The sequence below is a fragment of the Lepus europaeus genome, chromosome 4 (genome assembly GCF_033115175.1).
Source record: "Lepus europaeus isolate LE1 chromosome 4, mLepTim1.pri, whole genome shotgun sequence".
Classification (NCBI taxonomy): Eukaryota; Metazoa; Chordata; class Mammalia; order Lagomorpha; family Leporidae; genus Lepus; species Lepus europaeus.
Window position 1 is genome coordinate 135,991,661 of NC_084830.1, and position 22,482 is coordinate 136,014,142.

The following is a 22,482-nucleotide window of genomic DNA, read 5'->3' on the forward strand; positions in this document are numbered from 1 at the left end:
GCGTGCCCCGGAAGTGGTTCTTTAGCCTTGTGACACGTAGCAACGGGGCCAGTGAAGGCTCTGAAATTGAGTTTTGGGGAGTATTTGAGGCTCCTGGAGTTAGAGCTGCCGCTGCTGCCGCCGTCTCTGCGTTTGGTAAGTGCCTCAGACCGCGGCACCGTGTGCGGCGTCTTCCCGCACCGACGCAGCTCGCTGTGCTGCCGGCTTTCGGCGCCGCGCCCCGGTCCTTTCGCTGGGACCTTCGCTCCCCTTTAGGTCTTTGCTCTGACGCGGTCCCTGCATCTCAGGGCGACCTTGCGGGAGTCTGCATCTCCTCCCCGGCGGCCCGCTGTCCGTTTTGCAAGGCGGCAGCTGTGTTGTTCGCTGTAAAGCGCTGTACCAAGGTGAGGAATAAGCTTTGCTTGTGGCTGATGTACACTCCGGTGGAACAGCTGTTCCCGTGAGCCCTTCCCTGACCGAAGGCATTTCAGCTCCTTGAAGTAGAGGCGCCTCGCTTTCTTTGGTCCTTCTCCCAGGCTGCCCTGCAACTGCTCCCTCGTAGTACGGAAGAGACGTTTGTTGCCTTCTAGGGGCGTTTGCTGGAGCACAGTGCCAGGAGCGATTTCGGTGGGACCTCGGATGTTCATAGCATTTCCCCTCCTTTTCCTTCCGTTGCAGATCGTTTGCCATGTCAGGCTTTGATAACTTGAACACGGATTTCTACCAGACAAGTTACAGCATTGATGACCAGTCGCAGCCTTCTTACGATTATGGAGGAAGTGGAGGACCCTACAGCAAGTAACTTTTCAAGTTTCACAATTTATTTGGCCTGCAGTGCAGTGAAAGCATCTATTCAGTGTTCTGCCTAAAATTGAATGCGTGCACGTGTGTCCCCTTTTAAGAATGTGATTTTGCATACTTTCCCGACTCCCAGAGAGATCTTTGACTCTGGTTTGGATTTGAAGGAATTGCCTTATTTAGAGTTTGGTATCTTCTGCTAGATCTTACGATGTGATTGAGTGGAACAGTAGTATGTAGATGAACATGGGAGTTTTACATGCGCAGAAGATAGGCTAGTTTGTCCACAGGACCAGTTAAAAATTAAGATCTTTTGATGGTTTGGTAGTCAGCAAGTCCAACATTTGGATTTTATCAGTGCTAGTTGAAAATGCTTGGTGACACTGCTTAATGGGGTGGCTCCTTATTGTGAGTCATTAGGTGATTTTAATATAGCAACTTATCATGTTTATTACTGGTACTGAAACATGATGAACATTATGGTTAGTAGCTTGTAAGTTACCTGTTTCAGGTTGGGAGGGGCTCCAAGCCTTTAAAGACTTGTCTAAAACAAAAAAAAGGTCTTTTTATCATATTGAGTTGCAACCAAAATACAGTAGCTGAAGGCTTTCTACCAGTTCCTTCTAGGACACTGTACTTACAGTGTCTTAGAACTTAGAAGAAATCTTGTCAGCCTCTTGTCAGATGAAGGAGTTTCCAAGATTGCTTGGATTGGTTTCTTTAAGAATCTCGTGAAAATTGGGCCTGTTACCTGGGAATACATGCATACATCACTTAAATGCCCTTAGAAGTGCACATATAATGTGAGACAAGTCATATGTCATCCTGTGTTCATCTGTGGTTCCTGTAATAAAAAGCCCATGAAGAATACCCCAGGATAAGGGCGAGGAAAGGTTGTGTACCCCAGTCAGTCTCTGAGCAACGTGCAGTAATAGAATGTGTCTGAGTTTATAAATTTGAATGAAGAGCCCAAGAATTAGAAAAATAGGAAATCAAAATCAGCCTCTGTCTCTGATCTGTCTTGGATAGGCTATCCTTCATGTAACCCACCAACTCCTTAAGTGGTTCAGTCAAGTCTAAAGCACATGGAACAATGAGAGTATGTTAAAATACCTGCTATGTGAAGTCTTCAAAAGTTCCTGGAAGTGCATATAAAAAAAGTATTCATGGATTTCATTTTTTTAAGATTTATTTTATTTATTTGAAAGAGTTACAGAGAGAAGTAGAGACAGACAGAGAGGTCTTCCATCTGCTGGTTTACTCCTCAGATGGCCGCAACGGCCAGAGCTGCACCGATCTGAAGCCAGGAGCCGGGAGCTTCCTCTGGGTCTCCCACACGGATGCAAGGGCCCAAAGACTTGGGCCATCTTCTACTGCTTTCCCAGGCCAGAGAGCCAGATCGGAAGAAGAGCAGCCCAGCCTGGACTAGAACCAGCGCCCATATGGGATACTTGTGCTTCAGGCCAGGGCTTTAACCTCTGTGCCACAGCGCTGGCCTCTTTTTTTTAGCACCAAAATAAACTTGTCTTTATATCACATTTTTTCACATACTTTTTTGGAGTACCTTTTTATCTATGAATTATGTTTTTTAATTTCTGTGAAATTCTCAGTGTCTCAATGAAGATTTATCTCTTTCAGTCAATTAGCTTGGCACAGTTGAAAAAACTATACCGAGAAATTTTTTTAAAAAACTTATATTTAATGAATGCAAATTTCATAGGAACAACTTGAGGAAAACAGTGATTCTTTCCCCCATACCCACCCTCCCAACCCCACTTTCGTCCCACTTTCTACTCCCTCTCCCATCCCATTCTTCGTTAAGATTCATTTTTAATTAACTTTATGTACAGAAAAGCAACTCTATACTAAATAAAGACTTCAACGGTTTACACACACACACACAACTAAGAAATGAAAATTCATGTATTCACCTCTTGTACCTTTTTGTATAATATTGTATAATCTTAATTGCTCTGTGTTGATTGTAGGTTTGGCCAGAGCACATAAGGTAAATCCTTGTTTCTAGCAGCAACAGTGCTTTGGAGAGCCTGTCTCCTTATCCAAATGATCTCCATGATCAGATGCAACAAAACTATTGCATTTACATTGCAACCTGCTAGGTTTATTTGTCTTTTTTTTCGTATCTTGTCCTTGTTTGGATCACTGAAAGGGGGTAGCCTCGCATTCCATTTATAAATGGGCTCATTTCAGTTCTTCACCCAGCAGTTGAGTCTGTTGCTAACCATTCTCACAGTTTCATTCCAAACAAAAAACATGCCAGGAAGCACTGCTTTATTACTAACTAAGTTTCTTCCATGTAACATCACTGCCACTTCAATATCCTTCTTAGCTTGCTAAGGAATTATTTGTCTTGCTGGCTTGTTAGCAAAAATCAGCTGATAATTTCTAGCTCTCTGTTGTGGAAAATCTAGGTTGAAATAGTGTATTGCTTTGATTATGTTCAAGTTTGACTTGACTTAGTCCATAATTCTACATTAGTGCATAAAGTGAGCATTAGCATTTTGCAGTTTCTTCTGTGGGTATGTCACAGGTATCATTTCTATGTCCATATACCGTCTCCCCACCCCTCCAAAAAAAGTCATATTGAACAAATCCCATACAGTGCATTGTGGATATGCTTATAAAATATATAGTACTATTAGTCACATATTTTTAAGTATTAAAAGGAATTGTGTTCTCATCTTCAACTTAACTGATAATACCTTTATGGAATACTTGAGGACTTTCATGAGCTTAACAGTAGCCATCCAGTATATGAAGAAGCTCTGTGTTTATTGATGGTACAGAGTACTTAGGAGAGTACTGATTTGGTAAATGCTCCTCTTCCTGCTGTGGAAGTGTGCTTTAATTTGTAATGGTCATATTTACCATACCACGTTTTAGTTTAAAACAAACAGTAGTGCGTCAGGAACAGTTCTACCAGAAATTAGTAAAAGTCCACATTGTCTTTCTCTCATTGCATCTTTAAAGTGGAACGATAGGACCGCCTTTGAAATGGTCAGTTGCTAACAGTGTTTCTCTTCTGTACTTGAAATGTACTGTTCCATATTGGTGGTTCTCCACTTGTGGACTACGGACCCCCAGAGGGCCCTTGAGACCTAGAGGAAGCCTCTAAGGTCAAAAGTTATTTTCAGACAGGACTAAGACTGACTGTGTTTTAAGTTTGATGTTGCAAAAGCACTGGTTGATAAAAATTGCTGCTCCTTGAGACTGAATCAAGGCAGTGATATCAAATAGCTGTAGTAGTTGTTGTATTCTTCATCATCACATGCTTGTTGGAGTGGGTTGTATTTAAGTTTTTTCCTGATTGAACAGTAAGAATTGTGGTTTTACTAAATTCTGACCCTTGAGCATACACATTTCTTTAATATTCTGTGTGACAAAAATGGGAAGGTCATAAACACTTCTATCACATACCAAAGGGTGACGATTTTCTACAGGAAGGGCACTTGAGCAATTTAGTTGTAAGCTGAACTAGCTGCTCTTTCATGAAAACCATTTTTGTTTTTAGCAACAACCCCTGGGGCCAGCATTATGGTGCAGTGGGTTAAGTCCCTGCTATGATGCTGGCATCCATATGAGTACCAGTTCAAGTCTTGGCTGCTCCACTTCTTAGCTAGCTCCCTGCTAATGTGCCTGAGAAAGGAGTAGAAGGTGGTCCAAGTGCTTAGGCCCCTGCAACCAACATGGGAGACCTAGATAGAGTTCCAGGCTCCTGATTCAGCCTGGTCCACTCCTAGCCATTGTGGCCATTTGAGGAATGAATCAGCAGATGAAAGATCTCTTTCTGTCTCTGTCTCTGTAACTCTGCTTTTCAAATAAATAAATCTTTAAAAAAGCAAAAACAGCTGCCACAGAGACATTGGCTGTTCAGACTTGAGTATTTGGCAGATTTTTTCTTAAACGTGAATGACCTGAACCTGTCACTCTGAGGCAAACAGCTGAAAATATGTGTTACCAGTGGTCACATTCAAATTTTTACACAAAATGAGGATTTTGGAAGACTTGAATTTATCACTGTAATATTCCAACTTTCCAGTAATTAACATTTTTCTGATCAGAGCAGTGGTGATTCTAACAAATGAAATTTTATTTTTTAATTGTAGAATTGTGTCAATATTTGGAAGATAGGCCTAACATACTAGTATTTTCTGAATGGCTAATGCATGGTATTATAAAATCATACATTGATAAATAATTCATTCAAAGAGCAAGATAGTTCAATATGTTTTAACAGGTCTAAAAATTATCTCCATGCTGTTTGCAATTCTGTTTTACAGCTTAAATTTCTAAAACTACGTGTTTTTTTTTTTTTTTTAAGATTTATTTTATTTTATTTTTTTGAAAGGCAGAGTTAGATCTTCCATCCACTGGTTCACTCCCCAAATGACTACAATGACCGGGACTTGGCTGGACTGAATCCAGGAGCCAGGAACTTCTTCCAGGTCTCCCAAGTGGGTGCAGGGGGCCAAGCACCTGGGCCATCCTCCACTGCTTTCCCACGTGCATTAGTAGGGAGCTACATTGGAAGTGGAACAGCCAAGATTTGAACTGGCACCCATATGGAATGCCAAGTACCTGTGCTGGAGGCCAGAGCTTTAATTTGCTTTGCCACAGCACCAGCCCCATGTACTTTATTTTTGTTTTGTGATGTAGCACCAATAGAACTTCATGAGAATCAGAGAAGTTTTTCCATTTATATGTCTGCAACACTAGACTTTCAGAACAGATTGAATGCATAAACAGATACAAGAATATCTTCTGTTAAACTAGCTATTGATGGAATTTTCAGAAATATAATACAGTGCCACTTTTCTTCATTTTTTTCCCAATTTATTGCCTTTAATGTCACATAACAAGACACCATTATAGAAAATAACCGTGTTCTACTAATGGAAACGTTGTAAGATCCAAAGGGTGATGGCAAAAGAATGGCCTGGAAACCAGACAAGGCCACATGGGCATGCTGGAACCCCCACCTCTAGCATATATTAGTGGTACAACCCCGGGCAAGTCACACAGCATCGTTCTAACTCCATGCCTGTCAAACAGGACATTAACTTCAGAGTTGTTTGAAGGATTAGCATCAATGCAGAAAAGTGGCTCCCTGGGTGTTGAAAACTGTCAACTGTGAGTATTGATACTGGGGATTACTTCACTCTCCATTTGTGAACTTAGTGCTTTTAAGGCTGCTGCCAAGCCCAAGGAATGAGTTCTACAGGAGCAGTCTTGGTCTGGAGTTCCATCTTGTTTCTGGTATTGTAACATTCTTGGCACATCTGGTGGTTTACCTATAAATGTCTTCTTTAGGTGCATCTGAGCCTGTATGAGCTGCCCATTCCAAGACTCAGAACAGTATGCTTGTTCCTCATGTAGACTTGAGTATTTTCTTCCCACCTTCATAAACTGGAGCGTGGAATAGTATTAAACAATTTAAAAATATATATATATATATTATTTTATTTTATTTTATTTTATTTTATTTTATTTTATATTTTATATATTATTTTAACAGGTTACAGAGAGGGAGAAGCAGAGAATCTTCCATCCATAGGTTCATAATGGCCAGAGCTGGGCCAGGTCGAAGCCAGGAGCTTCATCCAGGTCTCCCACATGGGTGCAGGGGCCCAGCTGTTTGGGCCATCTTCTGTTTTCCCAGGTGCATTAGCAGGGAGCTGGACTGGAAGTGGAGCTGCTGGGACTTGAACTGGCACCTATATAGGATGTCAGCGCAGCAGGCAGCGGTTTAACCGCTACGCCACAGTGACGAGCTGTTTAAAAGTATTCACTTTATATGCATCCCTGCCCTCTAGTGACTAGAATGATTATGTCTAATAATGTATTCAACTGCTCCCCTTTTTTGTTAAAAAAAAAAACAAAACACAATTTAAAAATCTACTTAACCACCAGCAGGAGGAAAATCTCTTTCCCAGGAAATCTGGCAGAACCAACTGGTTACACATGATCTTGATCAGAGTATCTAGCAGCAGTCAGAGTTAGCATCTGAAGACTAATACAGGTGGACCATTTGGAGGCTGCTGTAGGCTCTCGTCTTTATTTTAAAGCATTGGTGGTATTGGCGCTAAGCACTTAATATTAACACATTAGGCATGTTTCCCCTTCAGTATCCCCAAACTCTTAAGAATTTGGCATTCATGGGTTTCATCGTACTCACTTTCTTCCTCCCTTCCTTCCTTCCTTCCTTCCTTCCTTTTCCTTTTCCTTTTCCTAACAAGCATGTGTTTATATAACAGGAAGCGCAGGCACATTTTTAAGGGCAAAAATCTGGACTCCTAAAATGAAAACTTTGCATTGATTATCTATCCCAGAGTACTAATAGAGATTGCCTATCACCCTAAAAGACTGGCCTGTTCCATGGTCAGCTGTGAGCAGGGCAGCTTTAAACAAACAGCATGCTGATCTCAGACCCAGGTCAGCCCCACATCTACTTCTCTGTGTCCATTACCTCCCACGTTAACCCCACGTGGTGTGTGTCCCTACCACTTAATAAGTCAGGCAGCTTTCACAACCAAGTCCAAGTCTGCGCATGAACCCTTCTCCAGTAACAGGAAACCTGAAAGATGAGTCTCACTGAAGGTTGACAAGAAGTCATCTTTGTGTAAACAGTAACATTTATGAACTCTGACGCCAACATAACTGAAAACCAGGGCCTAAGTATACTGCCTGGTAAAGAGCAGAAGTTCAGAAATGACCCACCTTGTATTATTGAATGCCAGTTGTCAAGTCTGTGAGAAACTTCTCCTACACAGACAGGGGCACACTCGTGTTAACTACCGCACATGTAGGTTTGAAATTCACAGAGCTGAGCCTTAGATAAATAGCCTTGCCAGTAGTATTTCAGTTTGCAAGTCTTGGCAGATGATGGAATGGGGCACACACTCTGGCCTGTGGCGCTTGCAGCCAAGCTGGAAAGCGCACGTTTGTACACCATTCCCCTAACACAGGCTACCCCTGGAGAAGAGTGACAGTCCTGTTTTGCCAGGCACTTTTTTACTAACTGCAGCTTTTGGGTTTGCACTTGCGCCTTTACACACCTACTTCAGGATCTGGGAGCTTCTGGGACCATGACTTTAACCACTGCACTTCAGCTGCAGTGATAGCAATGCACCACTTGGTTTCTTCACTTCCACAGACGCCAAAACACCTTCTCTGACATATAAAGGCACTGGAAAATGAATTTCCTGGGAAAGAAACACACAGCCGGGCCCTAGCATCTTTGTGCCCAGGGACGCTGAGATAAGTCCAGAGATCAACACCCCATGCACAATCATCTTCCCAAACTTGGTGTGTTTTGCAAACTCTTCGTTTACGTGTCTCCCATAATTCCGAGAAGGCAGCCACGTCGCTCTGTGTGAAAGCCCCACTCAGTTCCGACCGGGCTCCAACTCTGATGCGCACACACTTGCAGCGCGTGCTCAGCACAGAGTGATTCAGGCAGATGCTCCGCTGGAGCTTACCTCACCAAAGGCGAGGGCTGCAGATCATGGGGAACATCAACAGCACCCACACATTGCATCCACTGGGGTTCGTGGCTTGCTTCTGCCTTCAGATAGCAGGCAGGCACCAAAGAATATTTTGAGAGCGGAAGGTGTCTTCACTTGACATTGCCATCCAATCCGAGTTCCCTACTGTTACCAGATGAGGCGTGGAGAAATGGAGACACCTGAGTCACTCTGAAAGCACACTTTTTGCCTCTATAGGATCCTAACAAGGTCAAAGAGCTCCACAATTTGACAAGACTGCTGCTGCATATTCTCAAGATGGCGGAGGAAGTCTTCTCTTCATAGGTTAGGACGTCTAAGGGCAAGGCAGCCGTCAGCCTCCAGACAGCTCCTTCAGGGCTGAAACAAGCAGCTGCTTGAGCTGTGCGGCATTCAATCCAACTCCACGTTCTTGAAAGTCAGGCAGTCTTTCATGTGGTGGTACTCAGAGGGGTTTTTGTATACTGCTCTTTCATATGTGGCCGCTGGGGCTGGCACCCTTTCCAGTGCTGATCACATGGTTCACCCAGCACACTGTCCTCTGGGCCCGCTCAGTCCTCCTGGCCACCCAGTGCTGCGAGAACGATCGGCTGGAGCCCCCAGGCACCTCCAGTGGTGCTCCCTCCCACCGCACCGCCCCTTCTCCATCTTATTTTTTGAAAATAGTTTTTTCATAAAAAATGTGTATGCTGAGATGTAATATGTGTTGTTTAAATGAATTCATTTAAAGATATGTTTTAATTTCTAATATGATAAATATTAATAACTAGTAATCTACATAAATAAAACACTTAGGAGTTTTTAATAAATTTAACAATGTAAAGCAGTCCTAAGACCAAAGAGTTTTGTCTGTGCTCTTCTTGGTTTTCTATTACAGACATGTTGTCTCTCAGACATTCAAATAGAGTTGAAGCAGGTTGTAGAAACCTCCACATGGAGTTTTTGCAGACTAAGAAGGGAACTTCTGATAACAAGGATCAGCACAATAGTGTCTTGTACTAAGTCAGGAAATGTTGATTATTGTCTTAGTTTAACTAGCTAGCCCTTTCAGAGATAGGTGTGTATTTTTAGTGCTCACTTGTGTGTAAGTAGAAGGGAACATCTTTGCATACCAAGAAGACTGAGAAAATACAAATATAGAACAAAATGCTACACCCCTGTAAGGTAGGATCGTGTGATTTTTTTTTTTTTAATTGCAGTTTTTGAGAGTTGGCCACTGGAATTAGACTCATTTTGAATTCTGCCACCATCATGGACAAATTATTGTAACCTAAATTTCAGATTCCACATCTTTGTAATGAGGAAGACAAAAATGTCCATGTCATAGTATTACAGTGAAAATATATGAAGCAATTCACATTAAACTTTTATTTTTTTTTTAAATTTTTGACAGGCAGAGTGGATAGTGAGAGAGAGACAGAGAGAAAGGTCTTCCTTTTGCCGTTGGTTCACCCCCCAATGGCCGCCGCGGCTGGCGCACTGCAGCCAGCGCAACTCGCTGATCCAATGACAGGAGCCAGGTGCTTCTCTTGGTCTCCCATGGGGTGCAGGGCCCAAGCACTTGGGCCATCCTCCACTGCATTCCCTGGCCACAGCAGAGAGCTGGCCTGGAAGAGGGGCAACCGGGACAGAATCCAGCGCCCCGACCGGGACTAGAACCTGGGGTGCCGGCGCCGCAAGGCGGAGGATTAGCCTAGTGAGCCGCAGCGCCGGCCTCACATTAAACTCTTATAATGCGTAGTAACGTTAAAAAAGATGATTAGATTTTAGGGATTTTTAATAAATAGACTCATGTGGCATAGGTTATTTTAGAATTAATTTCAGTAAGGTCCAGCGCCATGGCTCATTTGGTTAATCCTCCGCCTGTGGCACTGGCATCCCATATGGGCACCGGGTTCTAGTCCCGGTTGCTCCTCTTCCAGTCCAGCTCTCTGCTGTGGCCCAGGAGGGCAGTGGAGGATGGCCCAAGTGCTTGGTCTCCTGCACCCTCATGGGAGACCAGGAAGAAGCACCTGTCTCCTGGCTTCAGATCGGCGCAGTACCAGCTGTAGCGGCCATTTTGGGGGGTGAACCAAAGGAAGGAAGACCTTTCCCTCTGTCTCTCCCTCTCACTGTCTGTAGTTCTACCTGTCAAATAAAAAAAAAAAATAATAATCTCACTAAGTAATAAATGTATAACAATTTTGAAGGTAAAGAAGTTTATAATATGAAAATTAAATCTGCTTTCTCACATTTCCAGGTTCTTTTATGTTGCACTGTGATTTAAAGTTTCTTGTGTATACCCCCAGACATATGTTAGGCATGTGAGTGTGTATATGTGTATGTGTATGTGTTTGTGTATTTTTAAAAAGATGCTAACTATGGTTGCAGCTATGTTCGCTGTTTTGAACATTGCTTTTCTTTCCCCACTGAATATTTATCACTCCCCATCAGAACACACAAAATATCCTCATTCTCTTTAACAGGTTCATAGATTACTATTGTATGTCCATATCACAAGGTGTTTACTGATTGTTATTTATATTGTTTTCCCCGCGTTTTATGCTGTTAAAATAATGCTACAGAGAATTCTACGTTGTATAACCAGAAAAATAAATAGTACTTTTTTTAAAGCATGTTTTGGGCTAATATGGTTAGTGTTGGCAGTCACTTTGGAATCTCCAGAGGGTTGTGTGCATCTGAAAACACACCATTAGTTTGATTTGCTTTTGACAAGATTTTCAATTAATTTAAACATTGGCTTTAATTTTAAAAACATATTTTTATATGTTTCTAAAGCACAACAATAAAATTGTAAAAAATAGACTAAAGCGTCTCTAAGGTTTCTCAGCCTTCCTTTCTTAAAAATATATTTTAAAATAATTATGTTACTTATGCATTTTTTGCTATAAAATTAGATTAGTCCCACTAGTAGACAGGTCATATTATTCGAGAACATAGTAAAACAGGAATTTTAAGATGAGGCCTCAGTATTCTTCTGTCCCCTCTTGTCATTAAAATAGCCATATTGATCTGTGGCTCTGACCTGGGCATCCTTCGACTCCAGGGCAGGTCCATTTCCAGTGATCCAACTCTTGGCAGAGCTGCCAGGGCTCTTCACAAGCTGACTTCTGCTGAAGCCCAGGCTTACCACATTGAAAGCCACTGCAGTGGACTAGCCTGTTGGGGCTCCTTGAGGGCAGATCACTGTACAGATCAGCCATGAATAGGCCTGCCACCCATTGCTTCTGATGCCTAGCTTTCTTTTCCTCCTGGTTTGTGTTAAAGCAGACCAGAGGATGCAAGTCAAGGGAGTGCCCGTGTACCATCTCTAATCTTCGGTGGCCTGAACTACAAGTCTATAGTCACAGGCATGTTCTGTAGTAGTTTTTCTAAGGTAGACAATGCCCATGAGGAAAATTATATTCTCACTTTAAAACTTTCTTTCCCTTTGGTCTGATTGGGAGGTTTTTTCTACTTACTGCTTACTTCGCTGATGGCGAAGTGAATCTAGCTATGAGATTATTATTTAAGTTCTTATTTTGGCTATGCTATTACAGAAAAATGTTAGCCATCTCTTTTATAAGGTCTAAAGATTAAATTGTGCGTCCTACAGATTCCTTCATAATAGAATTAGTTTCCTACCTTGAAGAGAATAGAGAAATGAAAGAATAAGTTGGGCTTAGAATAGAGAAATGAGGGAGCAAGTCCTAGATCGCTTGCTGACAATAGCAATATTACATGAATACTTAGCAAACCCTTTCAACCATTAGATAACAACTTAAGAAAACATTTACCAGAAGGTGCAATGCCTTCTATAAATTTTAAGAATCATGTATTTGAAAACACCTCTTAAATATCTAACATGGTGTAGTTTGTTTAGCCAGTAAACTTAAGCACAACCATCTAAAATGTTTTTAGTTTCTTTCTACCAACAAGTCTAAAACATATGATACACAGATTCAGGTCCCACAAATTAAAATGTATCTTTGATTGATTTTAGCAGCTTAAATTTATGGACAATCTTATCTATAAGCCATTTAAAATAAAACTCTTAATAAAATTTCCTATGTGGACATACAATATGTACACACATATAACATAGCATAATAGACCAATATAGCAATTTTAATAATAGCTTTTAAAATCTTTAACTCTTTTTGTAGATTGCCAATTGATTTGAATTGCTTTTTGTTTTTAGATTACTTTAACACATTGCTTTAACAGAGCATCAGAATTTAATTCTATGTCAAAGAGAAATTGAGCTTCCTGTGATCTTTTGCTGTGAGGTTTCCTTCCTTTACCTTCTTTCATATTGGTGACCATGTTTCTGTGTTTCTGTGTGTAACACATCTTTAAGCACCAGGTCAGAGCCACAGATCTTATTGGCTCTAAGCTGAAAAGCCCTTCACTCAGCCCAACTTCCAAAGTGACCACTGCAGCAGAGGGTATGGTAAAGTAGGGTCAGCAACATTGCAGGCAGAACTGTAAATTTCTTGTTAGAGATGCCCCCTGCCTTTACCTGGCCAGCTCTCCTCCCAGGCCAGCCAAGTAATGAAAGTCAACAGAGTGCCTTCCCCTAGGAGGTTCACACTTCCCTGAGGATATACCCCATGTGAAGAGATAGATAGGTCTGGGCCTCTGAACTTACAAGGCCTAAAGCCCAACAGATTATTATCAAGCCCCTTCTATCAGGTTCTATTTGCCTCTCAATCAGAAAACTTAATTGTAGCTTAGACAGCACCTTTCTTAGCACATCTAATAATGACTCTGTCCTTTGTTCTAGACCCTGTCTAGCACACTTGGGCCTCATTCCTTTGTAATCATAACCTCTACTCTACCACCAATGGCTCTACTCCCAACCTGTGTGTACTGATGGTCCTCTTCCCCACTTAATGCCGTATAATTGTTCAAACCTGGTAAATGCCACTCTTAGGATCATTGGTTACTATCCTCACTCTGTCTTTTATGACCTTGTCTAAATATGATCAGAGTCGGCAAACTTGGAAGGCTTCCATAGCCTTGGCAACTCATGACGACAGCCTAGGGTGGTTACTGGTGCCATAAACTAGAGTGTCAATTTGTTGGGTCAACAACAAGAGCCACTGTGCACTTGCTCCTCATGTGGGATCTCTGTCCTTAATGTGCTGTACATTTTGATTTAATGCTATAACTAGTACTCAAATAGTATGTTTCACTTTGTGTTTCTATGTGGGTGCAAACTGTTGAAATCTTTATACTAAATTGATCTTCTGTATATAAAGAGAATTGAAAATGTATCTTGATGTGAATGGAAGGGGAGAGGGAGCGGGAGAGGGGAGGGTTGTGGGTGGGAGGGAAGTTATGGGAGGGGGAAGACATCGTAATCCATAAGCTGTACACTGGAAATTTATATTCATTAAATAAAAGTTAAAAAAAAATAGCCATATTGAGGGCTCTCCTTCTGATATACAGTTGCTGTAATGCACATCAAATGAGACAGTAGATGTACAGCTACTTGAAAAAGTGAAAGCCCTGTTTGAATGCAGTTGGTACTAATAATGTTTTGTTATGTATTTCACAAAACATAAGTGTAATTTATTCCAGTCTGCTTTGAAATTGATGGCTCTTAAGGAAGTTTGTCTACTTGCAAAAATAATATACTCTGAAGATTTGAAGAAGAATGATAATGCAATAGATATCCATATTATAATGGCAAATTGCAGGCAAAGTTTGTCATTCTTACCTTACATTCACAGTCTTAGGCATATATTTTATTTCACTAGATTTTTTTTATTTTATGTACACTCACTAGGGAGAAAAATAGGTGAGATTTTATATTTGATACTTGTTGAAGTTGACCTAGTATTTAAAAGTTTAGTAGTTAGTGAAGTGCTGAGGTACCGCAAAGTGGGTGTCAGCATCATCAGGAAGATTCTCTGTAAAACAGCTGACGTCTCATTGCAAGTGATTATCTTGATTTAGTAATCATTCAGCCACCTTGCATATATATATTTAACAAAAAGCTTGAAAAGTTGGGGTCCTAGGAATTGCATGACTGAGATTTTCTGTCACTTGGAATTTAAGGGATCCCAGCTGTTGGGGTATCCCAACGGTTGTTAGCGATTGACCTTCCTTTGATTTACAGACAATATGCTGGCTACGACTACTCGCAGCAAGGCCGATTTGTCCCTCCAGACATGATGCAGCCACAGCAGCCATACACCGGGCAGATTTTCCAGCCAGCACAGACGTACACCCCACCTACACCCCAGACGTTCTATGGGAACAACTTTGAGGATGAACCACCTTTATTAGAAGGTAGGATTGATTGTCGCCTTGGATTGTACAGGGTGAATCTCCCTTGTCCAAAATGCGTGGCACCAGAAGTGTTTCAGATTTTGGAATACTGGATTAGAGTTTACAAGCTGAGCATTTCTAATCCAAAAATCTGAAGTCTATGGGTCAGAGATGCTCAAAACTTTATAGTATCCAGCTAGTCAGTGAAAGTACATTTTAATTTGGAGAAATTATCCTTTTTTTAACCCATTATGTCACATTATCCTTTATAGACACCTATAAAGACCTAAATTGAACAGTAAATATACTGCTTATGGTAATTTAGAAATAAATGTCATTGACTGATTCGCAGAATTGAAAACCTGGGACTTAGAAAAAAATAATGTTATAGAAGAAACTTTTCTTCTAAGTAACTCATTTTAAACAAACTGTATATGAAATCATATTGGGCCAGCAAGGACCAGATTTTTAGTAGATCTTTATAAACTGATAGTAAAGTATTTCAGTATCTGAACGTTTACTTTAGATTATTAATTTCTGTCATCAGAAGTGAAAGGAAATAATATGATATTGATTATTCTACATGGAAATAAACTGGTGGAACCTTTGACATCACTGAAAAATAGTCATTTTCAAAAAAGAGTCTAATTCTAATCCTTATAAAATACTAGTTCTGAGCTTTTTTTTTTTTCAGGGAGAGAGATCACCTTTTGAAAAAAAAGGGGGGGACCCCCCTTTAAAAGGCAGATAAAGTTGTGGAGACTTTTCAGAACAGTGCAGACATATGAATAGACATAACTTTGTATACAGTTTCACGGGGCCTTTATATATTCCTGATTCCACCAGTGAAGAATCCTTTACTGTGGACCCCTCTTTTCTAACCAGTCAGTGTTTAATAAGTAATGATGTCTGTATTCTTTTCCATCACCAATCCAGAAATCACATAGTTGTGGGAGAAGCACCACAAACTGTACAGTGATATTAATGATATCACATCATATCCAGTATTGATCGATCCTCTTTTGCTATTAGATATTTCATTTTGTATCCTGTTCCAACACAAGTTCTGGTATGTTAAATTGTATCATGAATATTAAATGACTTCCTTATTTTCTTTTCTTTCAGAGTTGGGAATCAATTTTGACCACATCTGGCAAAAAACACTTACAGTGTTGCATCCATTAAAAGTAGCAGATGGTAGCATCATGAATGAAACAGATTTGGCAGGACCAATGGTTTTTTGCCTTGCCTTTGGAGCAACATTATTACTGGTAAGATTTTTTTTTTAATTATATTGAAAAACAAAGAGATAGACAGATTATCCACTGGTTTGCTTCCCAAATGCCTTCAGTAGCTGCAGCTGGGATGGGCTGCAACCAGGAACCCACAGTCCAGTCCTTTTCTCCCACATGTTTGACAACAAGTACTTGAGCCGTTACTTGCTGCCTTTTCCCAGGGATGCATTAGCATGAAGCTGGAGTTGGAAACAGAGCAGAGATTCAAACCCAGGCATGCTGATGTGGGATGTGAGCATCCTAAGCGGTATAAAAACTGCTGTGCTAAGCGCCAACCCCACTGGTTGAAGGTTTAGTTTCTAGCTCTCAATTTGAGATTAAAGAACCAAACATTAAATGTTCCTTCAAAAGCCACTTTAGAAATTCTGCTTACTAAGTTTTGATGTGTTTTGAGTAGTATTGAGTTGTTTGAACTTATGCCTATTACATCAGTTCTCTGTCAGTAGTAAGTATTGGATAGTGCATTTTATTTTTTTTTACAGATGAGTCTTTTTAAGATTTATTTATTTATTTACTTGAAAGAGTTACACAAAGAGAGAAGGAGAGGCAGAGAGAGAGGTCTTCCATCCGCTAATTCACTCCCCAATTGGCCGTAATGGCTGGAGCTGTGCCAATTCGAAGCCAGGAGCCAAGAGCTTCTTCTGGGTCTCCCACGTGGAGGCAGAGGCCCAAGGACTTGGGCCATCTTCTGCTGCTTTCCCAGGCCATAGCAGAGAGCTGGATCAGAAGTGGAGCAGTTGGGACTCAAACCGGTACCCATATGAGATGCCGGCACTACAGGCAGCAGCTTTACCTGCTATGCCACAGTGCCGACCCCTGGATAGTGTATTTTTAAAATCATTTTTTATTCCAAGAAATAGTCCAGGTATTATGGAAAAACAAAAACTAAATAGATAAGTATATGTGGCTTTAGTTTCTCATTAGACTTCCTTCATATCTCTTGGAGATTGATAAATGATAACTTTTTATCTTTTTTTAAAATAATAGCATTTTGCTTATTTTTAATCTCTGGAACTTGTGTGGTGTTTTGGTGTGGAGCTGATGGTTATTTTCCTATGTGTATTTTTTTAAAGATTTATTTAGGCCGGCGCCGTGGCTGAATAGACTAATCCTCCGCCTGCGGCGCTGGCACTCCAGGTTTTAGTCGCAGTCGGGGCGCCAGATTCTGTCCCTGTCACTCCTCTTCCTGTCCAGCTCTCTGCTGTGGCCCAAGTCCTTGGGCCCTGCACCCACATGGAAGACCAGAAGCACCTGGCTCCTGGCTTTGGATCAGCGCAGCGCACCGGCCACAGCGGCCACTGGGAGGTGAATCAATGGAAAAGGAAGACCTTTCTCTCTGTCTCTCTCTCTCACTGTCCACTCTGTCTGTCAAAAAAAAAAAAAAAAAGATTTATTTATTTGAAAAGTAGAATTACAGAGAGGCAGAGAGAAAGAGAGGTCTTGCATCCACTGGTTCACTCCCCAAATGGCTGCAACAGCCAGAGCTGAGCTGAAACAAAACCAGGAGCCAGGAGCTTCTCTTGTGTCTCCCACATGGGTGCAGAGCCCCAAGGCCTTGAGCCATCCTCTGCTGCTTTTCCAGGCACATTAACAGGGAGCTGGATCAGAAGTGGAGCAGCCAGGACTTGAACCAGTATCTATACGGGATGCCAGCACTGCAGGCGGCAGCTTTACCTGCCAAGCCACAGCGCTGGCCCTCCTATGTATTATTTTAATTAATTAAAACATTGGAGGACCACAGGTTTTTGTCCCTCCTTTGCAAGAATGTTAAAGCATATTGAAAGCAAAAAGAAATATTGTAGTAATATTTATCAGTCTGCATTTCTAATTAAAATTTTTATTTATTTGAGAAGAACAGGGGTAGACAGAACTCCCAACCACTGGTTCACTGCCTATATACCTGGGAGCCGGGAACTCAGTCCAGGTCTCCCACATTAGTGGCAGGTGCTGGAGCCATCACCTCCAGCCTCCAGGATGCACATTGACAGGAAGCTGGAACCTGGGGCAGAGCTGGGACTGTTCCCAGGCAGTCTGATAAGGGATGATGGTGTCCCAGGTGTTACCGTAACCACTGTGCCAGGTATGCATTTTGTTTTATGTTCTATCTGAATTATTAAAGATAAATGATGGAATGGATAGAAGATGAGATTTTTTAGTTGGAGGAGCTATGCTTGAACTCAGCATACATACTCAGTTCTTGACCAAACTTTTTGTTTTGTTTTGTTTTTTTTAGAGATTTCTTTTACATATTTGAAGGCAGAGTTGTATTGAGAGAGGAAGAGATAGGCTGGTTCACTCCCCAAATGACCATACTAGCTGGGGCTTGGCCAAGCCAAAACCAAGGGGTTGGAACTTCAGCCTAGTCTCCCATGTGGGTGGCAGGGGCCCAAGTATTCAGGCCATCCTCCACTGCTTTCCCAGGCACATTAGCAGGGAGCTGGATGGGAAGAAGAGCAGCTGGGACTCGAACCAGTTCTCATATGGATGCCAGTGTTGTAGGCAGTGGCTTAATCCACTGTTGCACAATACTGGCCCCCTTGACCAACTTACTTAACCCTTCAAATAATAATCCTAGTAGATGACAATCCTCTGCTGCCCAATTAACAGGATTGTGTGGAGATAAAACAAGAAAGATTATGTGAGACTTCTTTGAAAAGGTAAAAGCATTGCTGAAGTATGAGATTTTGTTATTGCATACATGAATGAAGGAATCAATAAACTTCTTCACTCTTAATCTAGTATTTACAGATAAATATTGATCTAAGAAGAGAAGTCTCAGGGATTTTTCTACTCATTGATTTATTCCTTCATTCAAAAGGCAACGTTAACAGAGAGAAGGAGACAGAGAGAAAGAGATCTTCCATCTGCTGGTTCACTCCCCTAAGAAAATTTTTTTGTTTTTGTTTTGTATTACCTCATCGAAGGACTAAGAAGATCTTCCATTATATTCCTTTTGCCTTTTCTTCTCCCTTCCCTAAGAATCGTGACTTCCTGTTTATCCTGGATTCTTTTCCCCTAAGTCTTCTACCCGCAATGAAAGTGAATGATTAAAATATTTCTGCTGGTAAAATATGATACCTGCCAATGGGCATTTGGTTTGAATTAAAGGCTTTCAAATGATATGGGCTGCTATCCAAACATTATGAATGATTTTCCATCTTGTCTCTTAGTTGATTTACTTAAAATCAACCAGAGTTCTTTTTAAAAATCTATTTTAGGTTATTTACCATGATTTTGTCTCTTAGTTTTGTGCCAGATTTTAAACTCAAGTGCTAAGTGTAAAATAGAGAACAAATGTTTGTGTATAGGGAAGTGATACTTCAAAGAAGGGTGTAGAATCCAGTCTGCTCAATCTTTTACTGTCCTTGGGGAAAGAATATTTACCTCTGTAGATTTTCATGCTCATGAGTTAAATGTCTTTGGTATGTACCATTTTAGGTGAAATAAGACCAAAAGTAATTGTCCTTTGCCCTTTAACCTTTAATCTTTTCTCTTCCTGTAGGCTGGCAAAATCCAGTTTGGCTATGTGTATGGGATCAGTGCAATTGGATGTCTAGGAATGTTTTGTTTATTGAACTTAATGAGTATGACAGGTGTTTCATTTGGTTGTGTGGCAAGTGTCCTGGGATACTGTCTTCTTCCCATGATCCTGCTTTCCAGCTTTGCAGTTGTATTTTCTTTGCAGTAAGTACTGATCTTTATTTTGGAGTTTGAGTCACCAGTTCTGTATAATAAGATTAATTCATCATTAGTTTGAGATAAATCACTGGTTAAGCAAATATCAGGTAATGTTTCTTATATGTAGAGACTGTCCTACATGCTTTTGGGTGATAAATAGGAATGAAAATAAATTTTAAAATCCTCATACTATCTCTGCCTTTACTGCCGATCAAGAAAGTAACTGGTTTTTTGTTTTCCTGTGTCATAACAATAATGAATTCAAGATTTCTGGTTGTTAACTTAAATATTACATGGAAGAAGCTCATGTCATTAGTGTTAAAATTATACTTACCACGTTTGGTTTTTTTTTTTTAGATCATATCTGATTTCTTGAAGCTGTTGAGCATATGACAAATGTGTGAATGAGAAATATAAAGAAGCTCTTTGATAGCTGTTTAACTGAAAACAAAACATATTCTTTTTGCCAGTAGAGGCCTGTTAATGGTCTGTTGTGTTCTCAGATGTACTTGTAAGCAGCTTCAAATATTTGTAATTTTTAAAATCATATTTTAGGTTAGGTTAGAAATAAAGGGCTAGTAACTGCTGATAATGTTCATTTTGGCCAGTGTGCAAATCCTCTGTCAACTGTTCAAACTCCCCTTTGTGGCTAGACCTGGACACTACCAGTGATCAGGCTTCCTTACACTTAGAAAATTACGCCTAGAAAGTTCAAATGGAGAAGTGCATCTTAGTATAAACTTGGCAAGATGATGGCTTTATCATGTTCCTACTTGACATAAAAATGTTTGAGATTTTCATTGCCAAAATTGCTTTACCATTCTCATTTGTTAAAAACTGATATATTTCAGTTTCACCAAAGTTATTGCGTAGTAAACAGTGTTTCTCAACCAGGAACAGATTTGCTTCCTGGGGGACATTTGGCAATATCTGGAGGCAGTTTTGGTGTCATGGCTGTGCGCGGCAGGAATGCTACTGATATTTGTAGGGTAGAGATCAGAGGTGCTGCTGAACATCACAGCCATAAGTAGTTAGCCCCATGATGGAGACATATCCAAGCCCAGTTGTCAGCAGTGCCAGGGTTGAGAAACCCTGTATTTACAAAGAGCACAATGTCACTGTTAGTGAGCTTTTTATCACAAGAAATCATTCAGCATCACTGAAGTCACTGAGAGGTGCATTTTGACGTTTGAAAAGCCTCTTGATTATTTCTGCATATGTCTACATCTGAATTTAAAATACTTTTTTTCCCCCAAAGAGGATTTTGAAGTGTTCTTACACAGCTCTTCTTTTTTCTCCCCCTTTTCTTTGATGGTTTCAGAGGTATGGTAGGAGTCATTCTCACCGCTGGGATTATTGGATGGTGTAGTTTTTCTGCTTCCAAAATTTTTATTTCTGCGTTAGCCATGGAAGGACAGCAGCTTTTAGTGGCATATCCATGTGCGTTGTTATATGGAGTCTTTGCCCTAATTTCCGTCTTTTGAACTGAATTTACCTGGGACATGGACATCAGTGGGCCAAATACACATAAAGGACCTTGAACTCTTAAATTGGACCAGCAAGCTGCTGCCGCGCTACTCTGACGCAGATTTACGTTTACGATTGGAGCCGTGGAAGGAATATGGATCTGTTGTTCATTTTTATAGAACTTCTGAACACTATAATGGATTTTCCTGCAGTGTGACTAGCTTTAAGTGTTTCTGTTTATACAAATAAGAAGTGGTATTTCTTTCCTGTTCCTGCAGCCTTTGAGAAACAACTTTTTTCCTTGCAAATTGTATTATGATGTTTTTGATAGATTTTTATCAAACTAACCACAAAACTTGTAATCTTTCTTAAAAAAAACTCAGTCATAGTAAAGAAGAAACAAGACTTCTTGTAGAAATATTTTTCCAAGGAATTAGGAAAGAAAAATTGCTTGTGTTCCCATGTCAGGTGCACTTGAAGCAACAACAACAACAAAAAGATCCATTGTAGACTTGTATGAGTTTACAGTTCAGATGTTTGAGATTCCTCTAAATCAGTTTCGTGCAAGTTTTGATAAAGATACCAGAAGTTCACAGTCCATCTTATTGGAAACATGAAATGTGAATGCCTGTTTAGATACTAGTGTTAATTAAACCATTATGGCTAGATTCGCTGCGTTAATGCTCATACTTGGGTCTCCACCTTGCCCAGAAAAAGAAAATCGCTAACCTTTTTGAGAGAAATATTTAAAATTGCAGTTTCAGTATTGCAGTTATCAATGTAAAGTACATTTAATGCTTATTAATTAAAGTTTTCCCGAGTAATTTTAATTGTGTGTTTGAGTTACTTTCACCAAAGCACTGTTCTCTGTGTCTCATTTTCTTAATGGGGTTGTGATTTTGACTCACAGCATTAGCCTGAGGTTTAACATGGAAATCATCTAATAATAGGAAAAAATGGATTAAATGAGAAGCAGTTTACTTTGAGTTTCATTATTTCTTTGTATTAAATTTATTTGTTTTATGTTACCATACTGTCTCACCAGTGAATTTGTAGGAAAATACCATATATCCTGTATGTTGTTCATAAGCTTTTTCTAAAGAAACTGCCTCTGTGGAAAAAGCTAGGGGTTACAAGAAAGGCATGGGAAGGAAAATGCTGTCTTTTTTTTTTAAAGTGCAGACTCAGACTAAATAAAAAGAAATACCGAACTAATGTAGTAATTGATTCTTTTTTAGAGTAAGTTTTCAGGAATTTTAAAAAGAGTTTGAGATAAATAAAACCTTTTCTTAAAAGAAAACCATACTTTTTCATTACTAGCCTCACATTAATATGTTTTTTTCATTAATCCTTAATCTTCTGGAAAAACACCTTTACTAATAAGTAGTTTTGGGCTGAGTTTCAAACTTACCAAATTGCTTTAGAATATTTTTTAATATAATCTTTGTATAGTAACATCACTGTTTTGAGTTTATAAATACACA

The 22,482-nt window shown here is 40.2% G+C and overlaps 1 protein-coding gene across 1 annotated transcript; it reads left to right on the forward strand.

Moving 5' to 3' along the window:
• Positions 1–11: 11 nt before the first annotated feature.
• YIPF5 (Yip1 domain family member 5) lies at positions 12–21,822 on the forward strand. The gene is made up of 6 exons (XM_062188911.1): positions 12–135; positions 658–777; positions 14,407–14,579; positions 15,684–15,829; positions 19,356–19,537; positions 20,853–21,822. Exons 2-6 carry the CDS (start codon positions 668–670, stop codon positions 21,013–21,015), a joined length of 774 nt encoding a protein of 257 aa, XP_062044895.1. The 5' UTR covers positions 12–135; positions 658–667; the 3' UTR covers positions 21,016–21,822.
• Positions 21,823–22,482: the final 660 nt, after the last annotated feature.

Bases quoted from the DNA above. Each gene is read 5' to 3' on its own strand.
- YIPF5 (XM_062188911.1), top strand. From the start codon at position 668: ATGTCAGGCTTTGATAACTTGAACACGGATTTCTACCAGACAAGTTAC. The intron at 15,830-19,355 runs GTAAGATTTTTT...CTCTTCCTGTAG, and splicing joins TTGGAGCAACATTATTACTG to GCTGGCAAAATCCAGTTTGG. The intron at 19,538-20,852 runs GTAAGTACTGAT...TGATGGTTTCAG, and splicing joins GCAGTTGTATTTTCTTTGCA to AGGTATGGTAGGAGTCATTC.